Here is a 15,713-nt window from a genome sequence, read left to right as displayed (position 1 = left end):
TCAAATTTCACAAGTCTCTCGTACGAGTTTGTCAATGTAGCTGCACTGTTCATGGCACTGTTTCAGATAGTTCCTTCAGTAATCAAGCCCCAAGCCTTATGTTCATGACAATTTTGTATGTCAACATCTTTCCTGATTTGCCCTTTGTGCATGTACAAGAAAGAATTTCTAAGGAGTTTCATTGAGCTCACATAAGTTGCCCCAATCATCTTTTGATTCAAGACAGACAGTCTTTCTTGCGCATGTGACAGTAGCCACCGGCTTTCATGTCCTCGCATACTAAAGGTGTGTGAGTCACCATTTCAGGCTGCGACATAGCTGTTTCCCTCCTTGAATTTTTAACCATAGGAAGCGGTGAATTTGTTGTGCACGAGTTTCACAACATTCCAGTGGTGGACAAAGGCTGTCACCGACAGTGAAATGTCCCATCTCCAGATTATTTTGTATCCATGAGATACCTCAACCTCAGAGTAGAAATGTTTTTACTTGATGAATCGTAAGAATAATTCGTTTCGATGAGATGACATGTTCGGTAAGACTTTCAAAAGATGAAAATTTTCATGAAATTTTTACTTTAAACTGTCAAGCCCGTAAACTTTTCTGCAGCCTCCAGTGCAATTAAGTGGTATGAGGCCATTGTTCAAAGACAACTGAGAATTAATTTTCAGTAAAATATGTTCACTCGTTTATAGGAATAAATTAGTACATTCTCTTTGTATGAGAGCCTAATGCACTAGAGGATGAGAGCTCAGCAAAAGGTTGAATTATGAGGGAGTTTGATTAACAGCTTCCTGAGCAAAGAATAGCAAACTTCACCGCACCGTGACTCTGGGATGAATTCCTGGTGGTTTCATGGGCAAGTCCCGAATGATACCACATTCAAAGACGTTCAGTGGTCATTTGTTTTCTTTGTCGGGTAATTGTCGAGTAACTTATTGCATCAAGAGCCACTACGTGGAACTCCAAACGTGAGCTGCTTGGTTTTATTCCCCGAATTGAGATGCGTGTCATTCAAAAACTATGATGAATTTATAGAGGGAGGCCCTTGTCTTTACCTCGACTACCACAGGAAGATCTGTCAGAAGTCATTACGTTGAGCTCCCCGTAAGCTAATTGTGTCGCTGACAGTTACGATGTTTGTGATTCAGCGCCTCCGAAAGAAAATTTCCTTCATGGTGACAATCTGTAAGTCTTTCCCACAGTTTACATACATCCTTTCTTCATAAAACTGATGGTATGAGCCTTTGGAAAGAAAAAGAAAAGGAAAACAAAATAGAGTAGTGATAAAAGCTCAATTATGCTTCTCTTAGATGTAGCATTAAAGGTTATTACTGCAGTACATCCTCCGTGATTAATGAAGAACAATCCCCCCCCTTCATATCCCCATGCTCGTCATTTCCTGATGTTCCTTTTTATGTGCCCTTCGTGTGACATTTCGAGAATTATCTAGGTCCATCCCCACGTAGTCGTAATTGGCTTGGGTCAGCGACTGGGACAAGGAAAAAACAAGTGCTTGGGAAGTGGCGAAAATTGACGTCTGTGCACGGGAACGAGAAAACAGACGAAGATATATGTAAACAGCGTGTCCTTGGGGCCATGACAAGAGTACAGCGGAAAAATACAGCCGGGAACTGCAGAGTAGTGAGGTGCAATGTGGGTACGGGACACGGTCTCCAAAAGGCATCCAGTGCGCTTCCTGTTCTCTCATTTTCAATTAAATTCCCTGGCGGAGCACGTCCGTTCACAACAAAGTCGAGTGTTCGTGGAGTGTGGAAATGTATTCCATGCTGCCCTCGTTTGCTGTGCTGTGCCTGGAGTTTTCAGCGTTGCGCGTCAAATTGGGATGCAGAAGGAGAAATATGACGGTCGTTTATGTAGCTTTTACTTCTTGATAAATGTTTGTTGATGTACTGGTCCTGTTATGTAATACCCATTAAAAAGTCTTCTCCTGGTGCATTTACATAAGAAGCTTCGCTTTTTATGAAACCTTGCTTTGGTAAAGTGATGACATAATTACTACTGGGAACACGTCAGCACTTTAACCCCTAAAATCAGTAAATGCCCTTGTAAGTGAAATGAAACGAATGAACCAGGGAAGTGAGGGCGAATCCCTGAATGAACGAAAGAAAAGCTCTGCTTTTTATGGTTATTTTGATTGCTGAGACTGTGTAGTTCTTTTTAGAGTTTTTAGTGACAGTCAGTGACTTGTACATCTGATTGCTTGTGTCAGACAACCTTCGATTGATAAAAATATCTCTCAAGTTACAAAGAAAGGAAAATCTGTCACTTCCTGGGTAGTCAAAGTAGCTGGGCCTGCCGACGTATGGCTTCCGCGCAGTCTGTCCAGGTTTTCTTCCTCTCTATACCCTCTCCTGAGATCTCGTCCAGTATCACTGTCAAGTTTTGCTCAATTATATTCCACAAGTTTATACAGTATCTGTCTTTCCCTAAAGCCATCGTAGCCACCAGACCCCTACCACACCCCATACTGAAGAGAAAAGTGCAATTGTACTTTCACTGTGTTGCTGTTCAGGATCACTCTAGATACTTCCGTTATCTCAGCGGGGGGAAGGTTCATCTATCTTTTCACTTTCGTTTTCAAGAGGGGAAAAATAGGAAACCGGAAGTGATCCACATGTTGTTATGATTGGGTGATTAGGAAGGGAAAGTTTACATCCACTACGAATTTTAATATCATGAAATACTCATATGTTATACTGAAAGGAAGTAAACACTAATACTGGATACATTATATTGAAGTGGGATTTTTTGGGTTAACTGGTAATATGAAATAGTCACTTTTCGAGGAATTCTGTTATCCCCCTTTATTTTTTCCCCTCATTTCTTTCCCTTTTGGAGGGGGGGGGGGGGGTAAAGTAAAGCCCTCAATATTCATAAATAGCAGAGATGCCCAATTCATCGTCCAGTTACTGGTCTTGACTTCAAGTCATGAAGGTAATGGTACACTTGGTTGTCGTATCTTCTAGCCCTAATACCTCCCTCAATTCTGTTTTCAGGACTTCAGTCAGTGTTCCGTGTCCAGAGTTATTGCTGATTTCATGGCCGTCTCTAATCCAGAGCCTTTTTCCTCCTTATCCTTTGTCCTTTCTTGTTACTTGAACAGGTTTTTATGTGCTCCTTGTCAGTCCAACGCGAAAAACAACAGTCCATAAGTGTTTGATGTAGCATTACAAATTTCCTTGCACACGTACACTAATCTCACTGTTTACCTTCCTTTACAGAATGTCAACGTTTTACAAATTTTCTCTTTCAGTGTTCAAGTGCATTGTCAGTTTGCATTCATGTAATAACTTCATGTAAAGCAACAATGCCATTTGTATCTCGGATTGAAATTCAAAATTTAGATACTTGAAGTCATGTCTGTGACCATAAACAAAATGAGTAAATGCAAATTGCACACAGGTGTACATATCGCCTTCATGGTCCTTTGCAGAGATGCCTGATGGTATTTGAAAAATTTGTGTGACTTTCCACTTGTGCTCACTTTACAGGTTATTCTGAATGCATCACTGTGTTCTATATGTAAGTTTACTAACCAGGAGTATCCATTTCTGTGTTCTCTCTCTGCCCCACCCCCTTTTTTTTTCTGTTCCTCTGCGTCTATCCAATCATCCTTCCATCCATCCATCCGTCCCTCTCACTCCTCCACCCTCCCCGCTACCCTTGCAGGTTAACACCAAGCTGGAGAACCCCACCCGCTTCCATCTGCAGCAGAACCAGCGGCGGCAGGTGGAGCAGTACCTCTCCAACCAGAACAAGCCCAACCCTCACATGCTGGGGATGATGCCCGCCAACTCCCACTCGCCTTCCAACCGGCGCATCAGTGGCTCCCAGTCCAGCGTCCCGAACAGCCCCATGTCGACATCGCAAGAGGTGAGAATCTGTTCTTCTTCATTATCCTCTCTCTCTGTCTCTCTTTCTCTTTATGTGTGTTCATTCTTTCCGATGTTATCTTCTTTTTTCATCACTTTTTCACTTTACTAAGGGAGGAGGGAATGGGGGAGTTTTCTTTCCCCCTCCTTTCTCTTTCATCTTCTCCCTTTCTTTTTGAGTTTTTTTGGTTCTTCGATCTCTCTGGCTCTTCCTCTCTCATACCCCTCTTCCCTCTCGCCGTCTTTCATCTCTGTATCCACGTACCCATGTTTCATTTCTCTCACATCTCTGTGCTTTTTTGCTTGAACATGCAGGAGATGAATTAAGCACGAAGGTGAAGTAGCTCGTGCAGGAGCTTTAGAAATCATGCTAGTGTTAGGGTCTGTCCAAAGACCTCGATGGGCCATTTTCATTGGGCAAGTCCGGCAATATCACAACTTTCAATCTAATCTTTGGTAGAATCCATGTTTGATTGTATGCAGTCTGCAGTATAGCATCAGTCAGCTATACCCTGTTTAACCCATTGAAGATGGACTGATTTTTCTACAACACGTATTTCCCCATGGACCCCATGCGGAAAATACTTGGGACTAGTCTGCAAAGGGTTATGGTTTAATGGAAATTCTTATCTTACCAGTTGATGAAGACTCTGGTTGTTTGGAATCCTGCCATCTCACACAGAGGTCATTTGATGGTAGCCTGCTGATTATATCGGGTCATTGGCACTGATTATTTACATACTTTTAAGTGTAGGCCATCTCTAGGGTCAAATCATATGTGTGTGAGTGTGTGTGTGTGTGTGTGTGTGTGTGTGTGTGTGTGTATGTGTGCATGCATGTTTGTGATCCATGACTGTTTGTTCTGTTCATCCACACATACAAATTACCTTGGATGGCATGACCTCATTATCTTGGGGGAGGAAATTTGCCAAACACTGCCAAGGATAAAGCTGGAGTGTGCATACGTTGTGCGCGGTACAGAATTAAAACATTGAACTGTTTGCCTATAGTTGTAGACTCTGGATTCTGAATCAAGGATCTTTGTGCGGTCAAAGACCACTGTCAGTGGAATATCCTCGGGAGTATAATGCGAGAGAATAGCAGCCATTTTACAGTTTGCTACTTGATGCTGCCCGAAAATGTGCAATGAAGCCTGATTATGAGTGGTGTTTGGCTGCAGGAACCAGATAGGATTTGGTCTGGGCCCGGCAGAAGGCAATGTTTTGTGGTCTAGAATCGTCCAAAGTGTTCTTTTAGGGCTAGAACGAGCCAAAGAGGGAACAGTCTGCGAGAGGGACATCACTAAAGATGAGGGAGTGGAAGGTAATTCGTTTCTATCATTTTATTGCCTCTCATTAGCTTATTAGAGTTAACCTTACGGACATCAATCTTCATTATGGGCTTTCTCATCTGTACATAGCGAATGCATCTTCATGCAAATTTCAAGTTTATGGAACACTTTCTTAATAAATATACCTTAGATTTCCTATCCACCCCCTCTTTCCGATTGACAGCTTATATTGCTATGTCTGCTAGGATTTCCCCAGTTGTGTTTTCTCTAATCACAATTAATGTCTACTTTTCAAGGGCATTTATAATTCTTATTTGAAAATTGATATACTCATGTCTGCATACACATCCTTTTGATATATTGATGAATTATTGGCCATGTCCGACTATCATTGGCCTAATATTGTATATTTCCCTTTGGAGTAAAAGCCACTAGTAGCTCACCTTGTTCCTACTTCTCATTTTTCTGTAAAGCGCTTTTGGGGTCGTAATTTCTTCTAATACATTATTAGGTTAATGTAATTGCTGCCCAAAATGTTTAAGATCTGTAATGTCTCAAATGAATTATAGTTTTCTATATACGTGTACATATGAACTTTGGAAAAACCACAGGATTGTTTTTTTGATACCATAATTTGAGCAGCTGCATGCTACATTGAGATAAACTACCAGCCCTTACAGAGGAAACTATGCATGCAGGAGAAATTAAAATAGAGTTGTGAGACAGACAGGGGTTCTTGAAGGCCCCTCAGTTTCTTCTTGTTTTTTATCTTTTTCTTTTTTAAATCTTGCGTGGACCCTGACCCGTAATTAGCTTTGCTGCCTTGACCAAGTGTGAACACGCACTATGTGCAAAGGGAAAGCTACGTGCATCGAGTTTCTTGGCTTCTGAACGCAAAGTCTCGATGGTTATCCTATCCTCCCTCTTTTCTCTCTCTTACTGAACGTACTTTCCCTTTCGGGTAATGCCTGTTCGATGCGTTCCTGTCATTAAAATACAGACTATTCTCTCGATGACTCCCACTTCCTTCCACTTTGTACTTCTTTTTCTTTTCTTACTCCGTTTCTGGTAAATCGAGAATTAGTCTGGCCGATACTTTTGCCATGGAGTGTGGAGTCTTAACAACAAAAAAAAGAAAACCTGCTATAATCTTTATCCTGTACTTTTAGTGATTGATAATGCAGATCGTAAGGATGGGATAAGGTTTTCATTTGACCCTACCCCCTCAAAATCCAAGGTGTTGGAGTGTACTGTATTTGCCTGCGATAAGACCATGCTATAAAACAGTAAATTCAGAAAAAGTGGAGAGAGTTCTGATCGGCATAAAATCCTACTGTATCAAAGAATGATAATAATAATAATAATCAAAGCTGCTCTTTATACAACACTGCGACCTTATCGCCAGTAAATACTGTATCATAGTGAATATCAGTCCCTTGAAGGTCGCGGCAGTGAGCGTGCAGTCTCCCCGACTTGTGTAACGATCCATCGTCCGTGTAGACATGCACTGTCTGGTAGGGAATCAGAAAAGAAGATGCTCACGAAACCCCATTGGTTTCATGCTGGCTGGCTGCCATTGTTTAGATGTACAATGGGGCAGGTTTTTGTTTGTTTTTTTCTCATTTAAATTCATAGCAGCATTTCCACAGACTGGCAGTGAAGCATCAGCTAATTAAGGGGATAGATGAATACCGTCAAACCTAATTGAGATCATGAAAGGATGGCCTTCCTTTCTCTGCATGGGATTTTCTGGTCACCGCTTCAAACAAAAGTCACTGACCCCCCTTACCACGCATTTAGCTCCATTGGATTTTTTTTTTTATCAAGATGTACAATACTCATTAAATTTCAGATTAGCTTGCCTCATCTTTGACCAAGTAAAATAGATATATCTCAACCTCACTCGTATTGCTCATCTGATTTTTCCTTCTTTTTTTTTCACCCTCCATCTATGATGATACATCACAGGAGCATCTATTCATATTAATTTTTGCTGTTTTCTGCAGATAGTGATGGGATTTTTCTTCTCTTTATTCAGCATGAAAGCAGTCCCTGAAGTTTTTTTTTTTTTCACGTAACATTCGTTAGGCTGTCGTTCATGACGTGCAACTTGATTTGCAACTATCAGTCTTGTAAGGAAATAGGTTACATACTGTACCATGCACAAACAATAATTCAAAAATAAAATTGGTAAATCTCCCCCAAATTTGCCCAGATGTGTTCTACTCCTTTGTGTGGGAACATATAAATTGCCAGTGATTGGCATTTTGCTGTCATGTGAAGTTTTAGTGCAAATTTTCTCTGCGAAAAGATTGAATCCAGTGTGACCAGCAAGCTGTATAGGGCATAACACGTTATAGGGCGATGTATTTGTTTATTTCATAGAGTATACTGTAAAATACGATATATTCACGGCATGAAATTTTGCGAATTGAGGCCGACGGCCTTTCTCGCAGCATGAAATTTTTCCGACTTACCACTGGCATCCAATGCATATTGTGTAGGTAAGAACTTTTGCGTGCATTTTAATTTCGCGAATGTTGCCGCTCGCGAAATTCACGAAATCAAAATGCACGCGAATATTCCTCGTTTTGCAGTACTTGTTTCCTGACCACAGTTAAGATTCAATTTGATTAAATTCCTTCGTCAAGTTTTTTTTTTATTGCAACTGATTGACAAATTGTCCTACATCGATGTTATTAAGCACCAAATTTTTAATAGTTAAATCATGACAAAAGAAATCATGGGCATGCATACTCGAGTAGGATTCAAACCTTGTATGAACCATATTTACATTGATGTAGAGCAATATGTCAACTATTTGCAATATAGACAGTATGATGCAATGATTACATAAATTTTGGTAATTACATAGTACCCGCTGCATGCTGTAAGGATTAGAACCAGCACTGGCTGTCAGGCGGAAGCTCGGTGGTCTAGTGGAAAGAGTGCCTGTCTGGTTCTGAGGAGGTCGTGGTTTCAAATCCTGCTGCAGTTTATATGCCCATGATTTCTTTTGCTATGGCAACTACTAAAACACTGGTCAATTCAATGCTTGCTGTATTTGTCAAGTAATCTGAGTGAAGATATCTCAGCTTTAAACTTGGGTTGCACAGAGTCAAATTTTAAAGGATATCGGGGGTGGTAGAGATGTTTATCTTTTCCTTTTGTTTTTGTATTTGTTCGTTGTTTTTTTGTTTGTTAAAGGTTAAGATTTCTTGATTCGATCTAAACAGGAAGAGATTATTTGCTCGATAACATTTGAGATAAACATGCTATGAAACTTTGTCCTAACTGCTGTAATCTAACTTCAAGCCAGGGAATTTAGTGAAATGGTCTTGAGACAACCGGAAGATACTGGGAGCCTTCAAAAGAGAGAAAGGAGTGATTGAAGGACTTACTCTCATCTTTATTATGACCAGATTGAGAGGCAGAAAATTATTGAATCAAAACTTTTCTGCATGATTAGTAGCTCTCATTTACAGAATCTTTGGGGGAGAGGAGAAAAGGACATCTTTTAAACAGGAAAGGATTACTTTGCTGCACAACTCACGAGGTTAACATCCTGGCCACATTCCATTTCTGGCATGAAAAATGTTAAATTGGGGCCAAGGAATTCCATGCAGTCATCTTGGGACGACCGGATGATGTCCGGAACTGCGCAGAACTGCGCTCATGCATCATGCACCCGCCAGAGCCCTCCCCTGCTATTCATTCCAGGGTATTTACCGAGTGAGCGCTGTGCGTGGTGGTGGCGCGACCATCCCCAGGCCTCCGACACCATTTATATATATATTTTTTTGGTTCAGGAGAAGAGAGAAAATGCTCACTGACCAGCCAGATATTGTGCTCATCCGAGCCGAAGGGCATAAGATTCACTAAATCACGATGCACTGGTGGCTGTTCCATTTGAGCGGTCAGGCAGGACGCCCAGTTTGTCACCCCGCCCATATTTATTGCCGACTATACCAAGGAGATTACCGGTACCTTGATGAGGAAAAAAAGACATAATGTATTGTACATACATGTATATTATGCAAATTTCTTTCCCTGAAACAAGAGAGGATATGTTCATGTTTGGTGTACAACTTCCATTCTATCCCTCTACAAAATAAAATCTTGTCAAGAATTATATATGAGTTATGTGTGTGTGTGTGTGTGTGTGTGTGTGTGTGTGTGTGTGTGTGTGTGTGTGTGTGTGATTCAGTATGCAAAGACGGTACTTTTAAAAAATGCTAGTGTTTTCATTACTTTGTTTTCATTACAAAGAGTGCATTTGTGGTAGCGACAGTGTGCTCTGTTCAATGAGTACTTTTCTCAGATTTTTACTCTTCTTGAAATAATTTTTGTAGTTCCACAATCCTTTCTCATACTGTAAAAGTGGATATTTTCACACGACTAATTTTTTCGCGCACGGCCAGGTATAAGAAGAATGCTTGTGAAGGGCAACTTTTGTGAACAAGGCATGCATAAAATATGAATACATTACCAATTATGGTCTAATGAACAAGCTTAATCCGAGTGACCAGTTTCTACTCATGTGCAAAGTGTAGCAATGAAAGCCCTTTTTTGACTCTGTATACTGTATTCAAGATACGCAAGACTTGGAAATGGAGTTAGCTGGTAACTGCTGCAAAATACATTTATCAAATCACTTGGGCCGTTATCATCTTGAATAATTTTTTTTTTTGTGGGGGGGGGGGTGGTGAAAAAGACAAAAAGGTATGGTTTAAGACTTTGGAGCTCACAGAAGGAAAAGGAAGAAGAAATGAACAGGATGTCGTGCTAAAATGATTTATAACGAGATCTATTCCAAAGGCGGCCAAACTACGAAAGTGTATAGACACCGTGACCAGTAGTTAATTGCTAGAAGCAGCTCACAGGGGGAGAGACAGGAGCTTGTAATAGGGTTGGATAGGGGATTGCTGTTTTCATTATTCTGGTTCGAGGCCACGCAGTGACAAGAGTGGAGATGAATTGGTACAACCGGCACCATTTTGTAAGTACGCTTGCAAAACCGCAGCTGTGTGGTGTAGCATGAATATGATGTGTTTTTATCAGAGTGAACCTGTACCGTTTGATTGTTAGAGAGGGTGGTGGTATAGGTCCTGGTTCAAGGTGCGCTGGATGAGGGTTTGTTGGGATGTATGGTGTGCAAGAGATGTATTAGGTACAACATCTGTGATGACGATTGATGTGATGAAGATTGTGTATGTGTTTAGGAATTGAGTTCTACCTGTTGGTTAAGATTCATGAAAGGTGGCTGTCTTTTTCATTGAAAAAAAAAATCATATGAGACAATATATATGTTATGGAATTCTGTGTGTGTTAAGATGCGTACGGAGTCTTTGAAAGAAAAGCCGTGACTCGAACAGTCTCCTAGTTCACACAAAGCTCAGCATGCTTACACGATATATTGAAATGGTGTGGGCAATAAAAGTTTTACTGTATTGATGTAGATTCTCATTTTGTGATGTGCCTGCTTAAAGAGCCATTTTTACTCGCGTAAATAACCATTTAAGTTTTTTTTTTTCTGTCCAATATCTGCTTTCCCACAATGCTATGCCAACAAGTATTTAACAAACAAGCTCTGTGAAGTCAGAAAATGTACATGAATTATGTAGTATTGTCCCAACGAATATTGCCTTCTCCTGTATCAGGGAATCCTATACGCTCAGATAGCCTGCACTGCACGTTGATTTGTTCCATTCGTGTATCACATTGCGCATCTTCATCAATGCCATCAAAGTTCTCATCTTTGTGGGTTCTTCGCACATACATTTTCCATATTTTTTAAATTTGATTTGTTTGTTAATTTATTTTGTGTTTTTTTTTAGGTGGATGACATCCTCGATGAGGTCATTAATCTGGAGTCCACCCTTGGAGACGACTCACTCAGTCAGTTCCTGCAAGATCCCAACAAGCTCTCTATGCCAAGCACAGTAAGCATCCAGGTCTACAGGAAGGACGTGTACAGATCCTGCACACCACAAACACACACATACACACATGCACACAGACAGACAGACAGACAGATGTACAAACACATACATACAGACAGGTCAGCAAATATGCATACAGACAGGTCAGCAAATATACATCAACACATGTGCACACCTTAATATCTATGCAGATGTACGGACACACATACACATTCACTCACACAGAGGCACAGACAAACAAACTCGCACAGACACAGACAAACATGCATAGTGTGTACATGCTCAGACATGTAAACAGACTCTTAACCCATTAAACATTAGTCCCAGGTACATACTCGTGCAGGTGTCTATGGGAAATGCGTATTGTAGCAAAATCAGCCCTTCCTCAATGAGATTTAAAGTACCACATTCATAAATACTCTTTGGCACACCAATTCAAGGTAAGGCTTGTTTCTAAAAGAAAAAAAAAATGATAATAATGATTAATTGATTTGAAAAAAAAAAAAGTTCATTGAAATAATTGATATACATACGAGCACAAATTCTTGTAACTTTTTTTTTGTGGATGCAATTTACGTATACAGAACTTTGTACCATACATTCTACATCCAATGGACACATTTTGTACAGATCAAGGCAATAGGCAAAGCCAGTGACGTGAATATAGTGTTTTGTAGTTTATTTGTGTATTCAAAGAAAGTGAAAAGGGCTCAATATCAACCACGAACTTTGTACATCAGTTATACAGAATGATAAAAACAATGATTTCATGACTACAATGAGAATAATACCAAATATTACAGTACGTACAGGTGTAAGGAATGGCTGAATCAGCCGAGTAGAATTACAAAAAGTGTGTATGCCTATGGAAGGGGGGGAAAAGACTAAAAGAAATGAACTTTTGACATGCCGGTATCTTTTACATGTTCGGAATCATCTTGGTTATCATTTCCAAACCATGATTAAGTATTTTTATGTCAATAGTCACCATGCAGTTAGCACAGCTTGTGCAAACATATTCAGTGTTTTAAGGTGTTAAGCCCCGTGCCACCATCTGTTTGGGCAGGAGTGGTATGGCTGAAGGGGGGAGGGGGGGGGGGGGAAGGGGTCTTAATCTTTGGGTGGGTTCTTATGTATATCTGGGATTATTGGTGTGATTAATGATTAATCACTCATAATAGTTCCAGGTACATGTGTAGTTGCCAGTCCACACGACTGCTGACTAGGTGTGCAGTCCTGTTCGACCCTGTTGAAACACTCTTCAGGATTACACCGATACCACCTGTAGCTGTATGTAGAGCCAGCATGACCTTAAAGGGTCGTAACACGTCTTTTTTCTTCTCATTGCGCCCATTTTGTGTGTTTTACATAATTGATGGTTGCAGCAGCAGCAGCATTAGCGAAGTACCTGCATAAACAGTATAATGTCCGGATGATAGTTGATGTGTGGGCACCAGTAAAAGTCCTTCGTAGTTTGCAAAGTCGGCCGTGCTAGCTGCGTGTTCAGGCAATAATGCCAAGGCCCTTGGGCAGGCGAAGCGGCATCTTCCTAGAGGTATACGTACATCTCAGCACTGTTACATCCTTGTGCTGCTGCAAGGTGTATCCTTACACATATCTACACACACATGGTATCATTTAGAGTTTGTTCTATCTAGCACATGCTCTTCAGTGCATGTTTTAGATGCATCGTAAAGTCCTAAGTCTCTAGTTACATTTTATCATTAGTTCTTTCTTTTTTTCAGTAAGTTGGTAGTCATAACAATTTCACTTACATACACATAGGCTGATACAGAGATTGTTTGTCAGTGTTATGGCGGGGAAACTCGCTCAACCTAATCTATTTCCCTTTAGGGTGACCCAAGCTCACTTTTGGAATCTTTGTGAAAATGTGGCAGTAATTTGAACCAAAGTGTATTCGCTGGTTGCTGTAGAGGGTCTTACAGCTTCTATTTGATATAGATGATCCTGCACAGTATTATAGATCAGAACCTGGGTAGTTTGACTGTCCATTTGGAGGTTTTCATTTGATTTATTTATTTTTTTAAAATTTTGCGAATTTTAAAGTATCGATTGTAACTCTTCATGTGAGACTATGTGTAGGTGTATGCCATGTATTTTGGTAAACAGATTTACATTGACAAGTGCGTGTAAGAAGTGTAGAGTATTGACATGTTCGTTCCGTCCACCATCTTGCTCCTTCCTCTAGATGCCTGTGACACACAACTTCCCAGACTCGCCGTTCAGCAACAACAAGATGGCGCCCTTCATGACCAACCAGCAGTCCTCCTCGTGCCCGCCGGAGCTGACGAAGGTCAAGCAGGAGCCGGTGCCGCTCTCCGAGGAGCAGGCCCGCGCCATCGCCAAGGAGCGGCAGAAGAAAGACAACCACAACATGAGTGAGTATAGAGACGGACAAAGAGTAGAGATAGAAAGGTAGAGATTGGACCACACTAGATACAGTATACAAATTATGCACAGGTGAGAGTGCGTTAGTGGAGATGTAGTAGCACACTTGAGGGCACTTACAATGCTGTCAGCATGCGGAGGCACAGCTGAGTGCATAGATTGCATGACATTGAGAATGACATACCCAAGAGTGAGCTGCATCTCTGTGAATGTCACAAACTTAAACCTGTGCATTATATGTTTTATAAAATGGGCCTATGAACTACAGTGGAAACTCGATATAACGAGATGTTCGGGACCGAGTCATTTTCCTCGTTATAGCCGATATCTCGTTATATCAGTAGACATAAAAGAAGGCATAAAATAATGACATTAATTTGCACATGTGGGACTACCCATCATATTTCAATCAATACTGATAACTTGATATTGTGTGTGAGGGAATTACTCACCTTTATGGGTAAGAAGATGTTTTTCGCCAAGGAAATCCAATATCAAGAATATGTTTCTTATTAATTGTAGGTGTTTGAATTTGTAAATATATATAGCTTGCGATTGTATCAAGATCGTCTGTGGATTGGTATGTGGTTATCGTATGGGTGTGTGTTGTGTGGAAAGCTTGAATATGGTCTGCACAATGCTGTGTGTGTATGTGACACATTCTGTATGTACATTATGACTGCGTGTGTGTGAAGACGGGGAATTCCCTAAGTAGAAGGCCAATCACAGCATCAGATTGCCTCACACCTGCTAAACGTCATGATGATGTCATGTATACATATGGCCGTCCCACCACGTTTTCTGCATGTATCAGTGTGCGTGCACACACACTTTACACGTACAACATGCAGTGCTAGCTGGAGTGCACTGAAGAAAATGATTATGTGTGTACAAGACAGTTTTTGGCGCATCAAGCTTTACAATCTCAGAAGATGATAGCACAGGCGAAGTAAAGCTTTACCGAAGGCATTTTGCTTTACCTCGCTATAGCAGGTTTGATTTACTATGTTTTTCTTTGTTTGGAAGTCACAAAATTTATCTCGTTATAGCAGTTATTTCGTTATAGCCGATCTCGCTATAAGAGTAGCATTTTACATAGACTTGTGTGGAAGGAAATTTGGGACCGAGAAAATTTCCTCGTTATAACCGATATCTCGTTATAGCAGTGTTCGTTATACCGAGTTTCCCCTGTATTTGTTAATTACCTGTGGACGAGTAAGAGTACCAATCAGCTTGGAACTTGCTCAAATGCCAAGATGTCCGAAGAAGTGTTTCAGAGACACTGAACATTAACTTGGTAATTTTTAGCAGTAAATAAGGTGATTGAGTGCTTGGTTGTAACTGATTGACTGTGCACTGCTACAGTATGTACACTGTGTTGTCAGTGAGCGTGTGTATGCTTTTTTACTGCACACTTTTTGCATGCCTGTGCAGGTTAGTATTAAAGAAAATGAAGAGCGCACATGTGACTCATTTCAGTGCTTGTGATTGAATATGTTCTTGAACCTATTTTATAATAACACATATCACATTGACATTTTTGTCCTCAAACTTCATGACATACAGGGGATCTTGTCTTATTAATGGTAAGAGATATTGGGATAGTCAAACAGGAAATGGTAATGATGACATTAGTTTCTTTTTGGCCCCTTGTGATGAAATTCTCACAGTGAAGAAATTATTTCACAGTGCAGCCTTGTCTGTTCCAAGAAATCATGACTAAATTTGGACATGTATGATGATGTAATCAGGGACCTGTTGCCTAAAAAGATTTAATCAAATATTAGTCAGAGAATCAAAGGTACATAATGTTAATCAGTTGTCAGCCAATCAGAATTGAGCATTCAGTGACTCATGATTGATAATCTGACATTCACTGTATGTTTGATCTAATCTTTCATGCAACGGGGCCCTGTTGCATTATTTTAGGAGATACTCTTGTAAACAGACTCACTCAAGAGTTTGCAACATGTGAATTGAGTTGTATTTGTGTACTTTGGCATTGTACTGCTCATAAGTGACCGAGAAATCTTTCTTGTGACGTTCTTTTTGCAGTCGAGAGGAGGAGAAGATTCAACATCAATGACCGCATCAAGGAACTTGGTACCCTCATCCCCAAACACATTGATCCGTGAGTTCTCAACCATTTTTAGGTCCTTTATTTGTTAAAAAGTAGCT

The 15,713-nt window shown here is 40.5% G+C and overlaps 1 protein-coding gene across 1 annotated transcript in view; it reads left to right on the top strand.

Moving 5' to 3' along the window:
• LOC139742944 (microphthalmia-associated transcription factor-like) overlaps positions 1-15,713 on the top strand; it is a 50,147-nt gene that overhangs the window by 27,278 nt on the left and 7,156 nt on the right. Inside the window, exons 3-6 of the mRNA XM_071653452.1 lie at positions 3,561-3,894; positions 11,022-11,126; positions 13,336-13,525; positions 15,591-15,666. Of these exons, the coding sequence (XP_071509553.1) occupies positions 3,561-3,894; positions 11,022-11,126; positions 13,336-13,525; positions 15,591-15,666 (705 nt within the window). The remainder of the gene's footprint in view (positions 1-3,560; positions 3,895-11,021; positions 11,127-13,335; positions 13,526-15,590; positions 15,667-15,713) is intronic.

The sequence above is a fragment of the Diadema antillarum genome, unplaced genomic scaffold (assembly GCF_040938485.1).
Source record: "Diadema antillarum isolate AM-2024a unplaced genomic scaffold, OU_Dant_1.0 seq00001039_RagTag, whole genome shotgun sequence".
In the NCBI taxonomy this organism is placed as follows: Eukaryota; Metazoa; Echinodermata; class Echinoidea; order Diadematoida; family Diadematidae; genus Diadema; species Diadema antillarum.
This window is presented reverse-complemented; position numbering and strand designations above follow the sequence as displayed.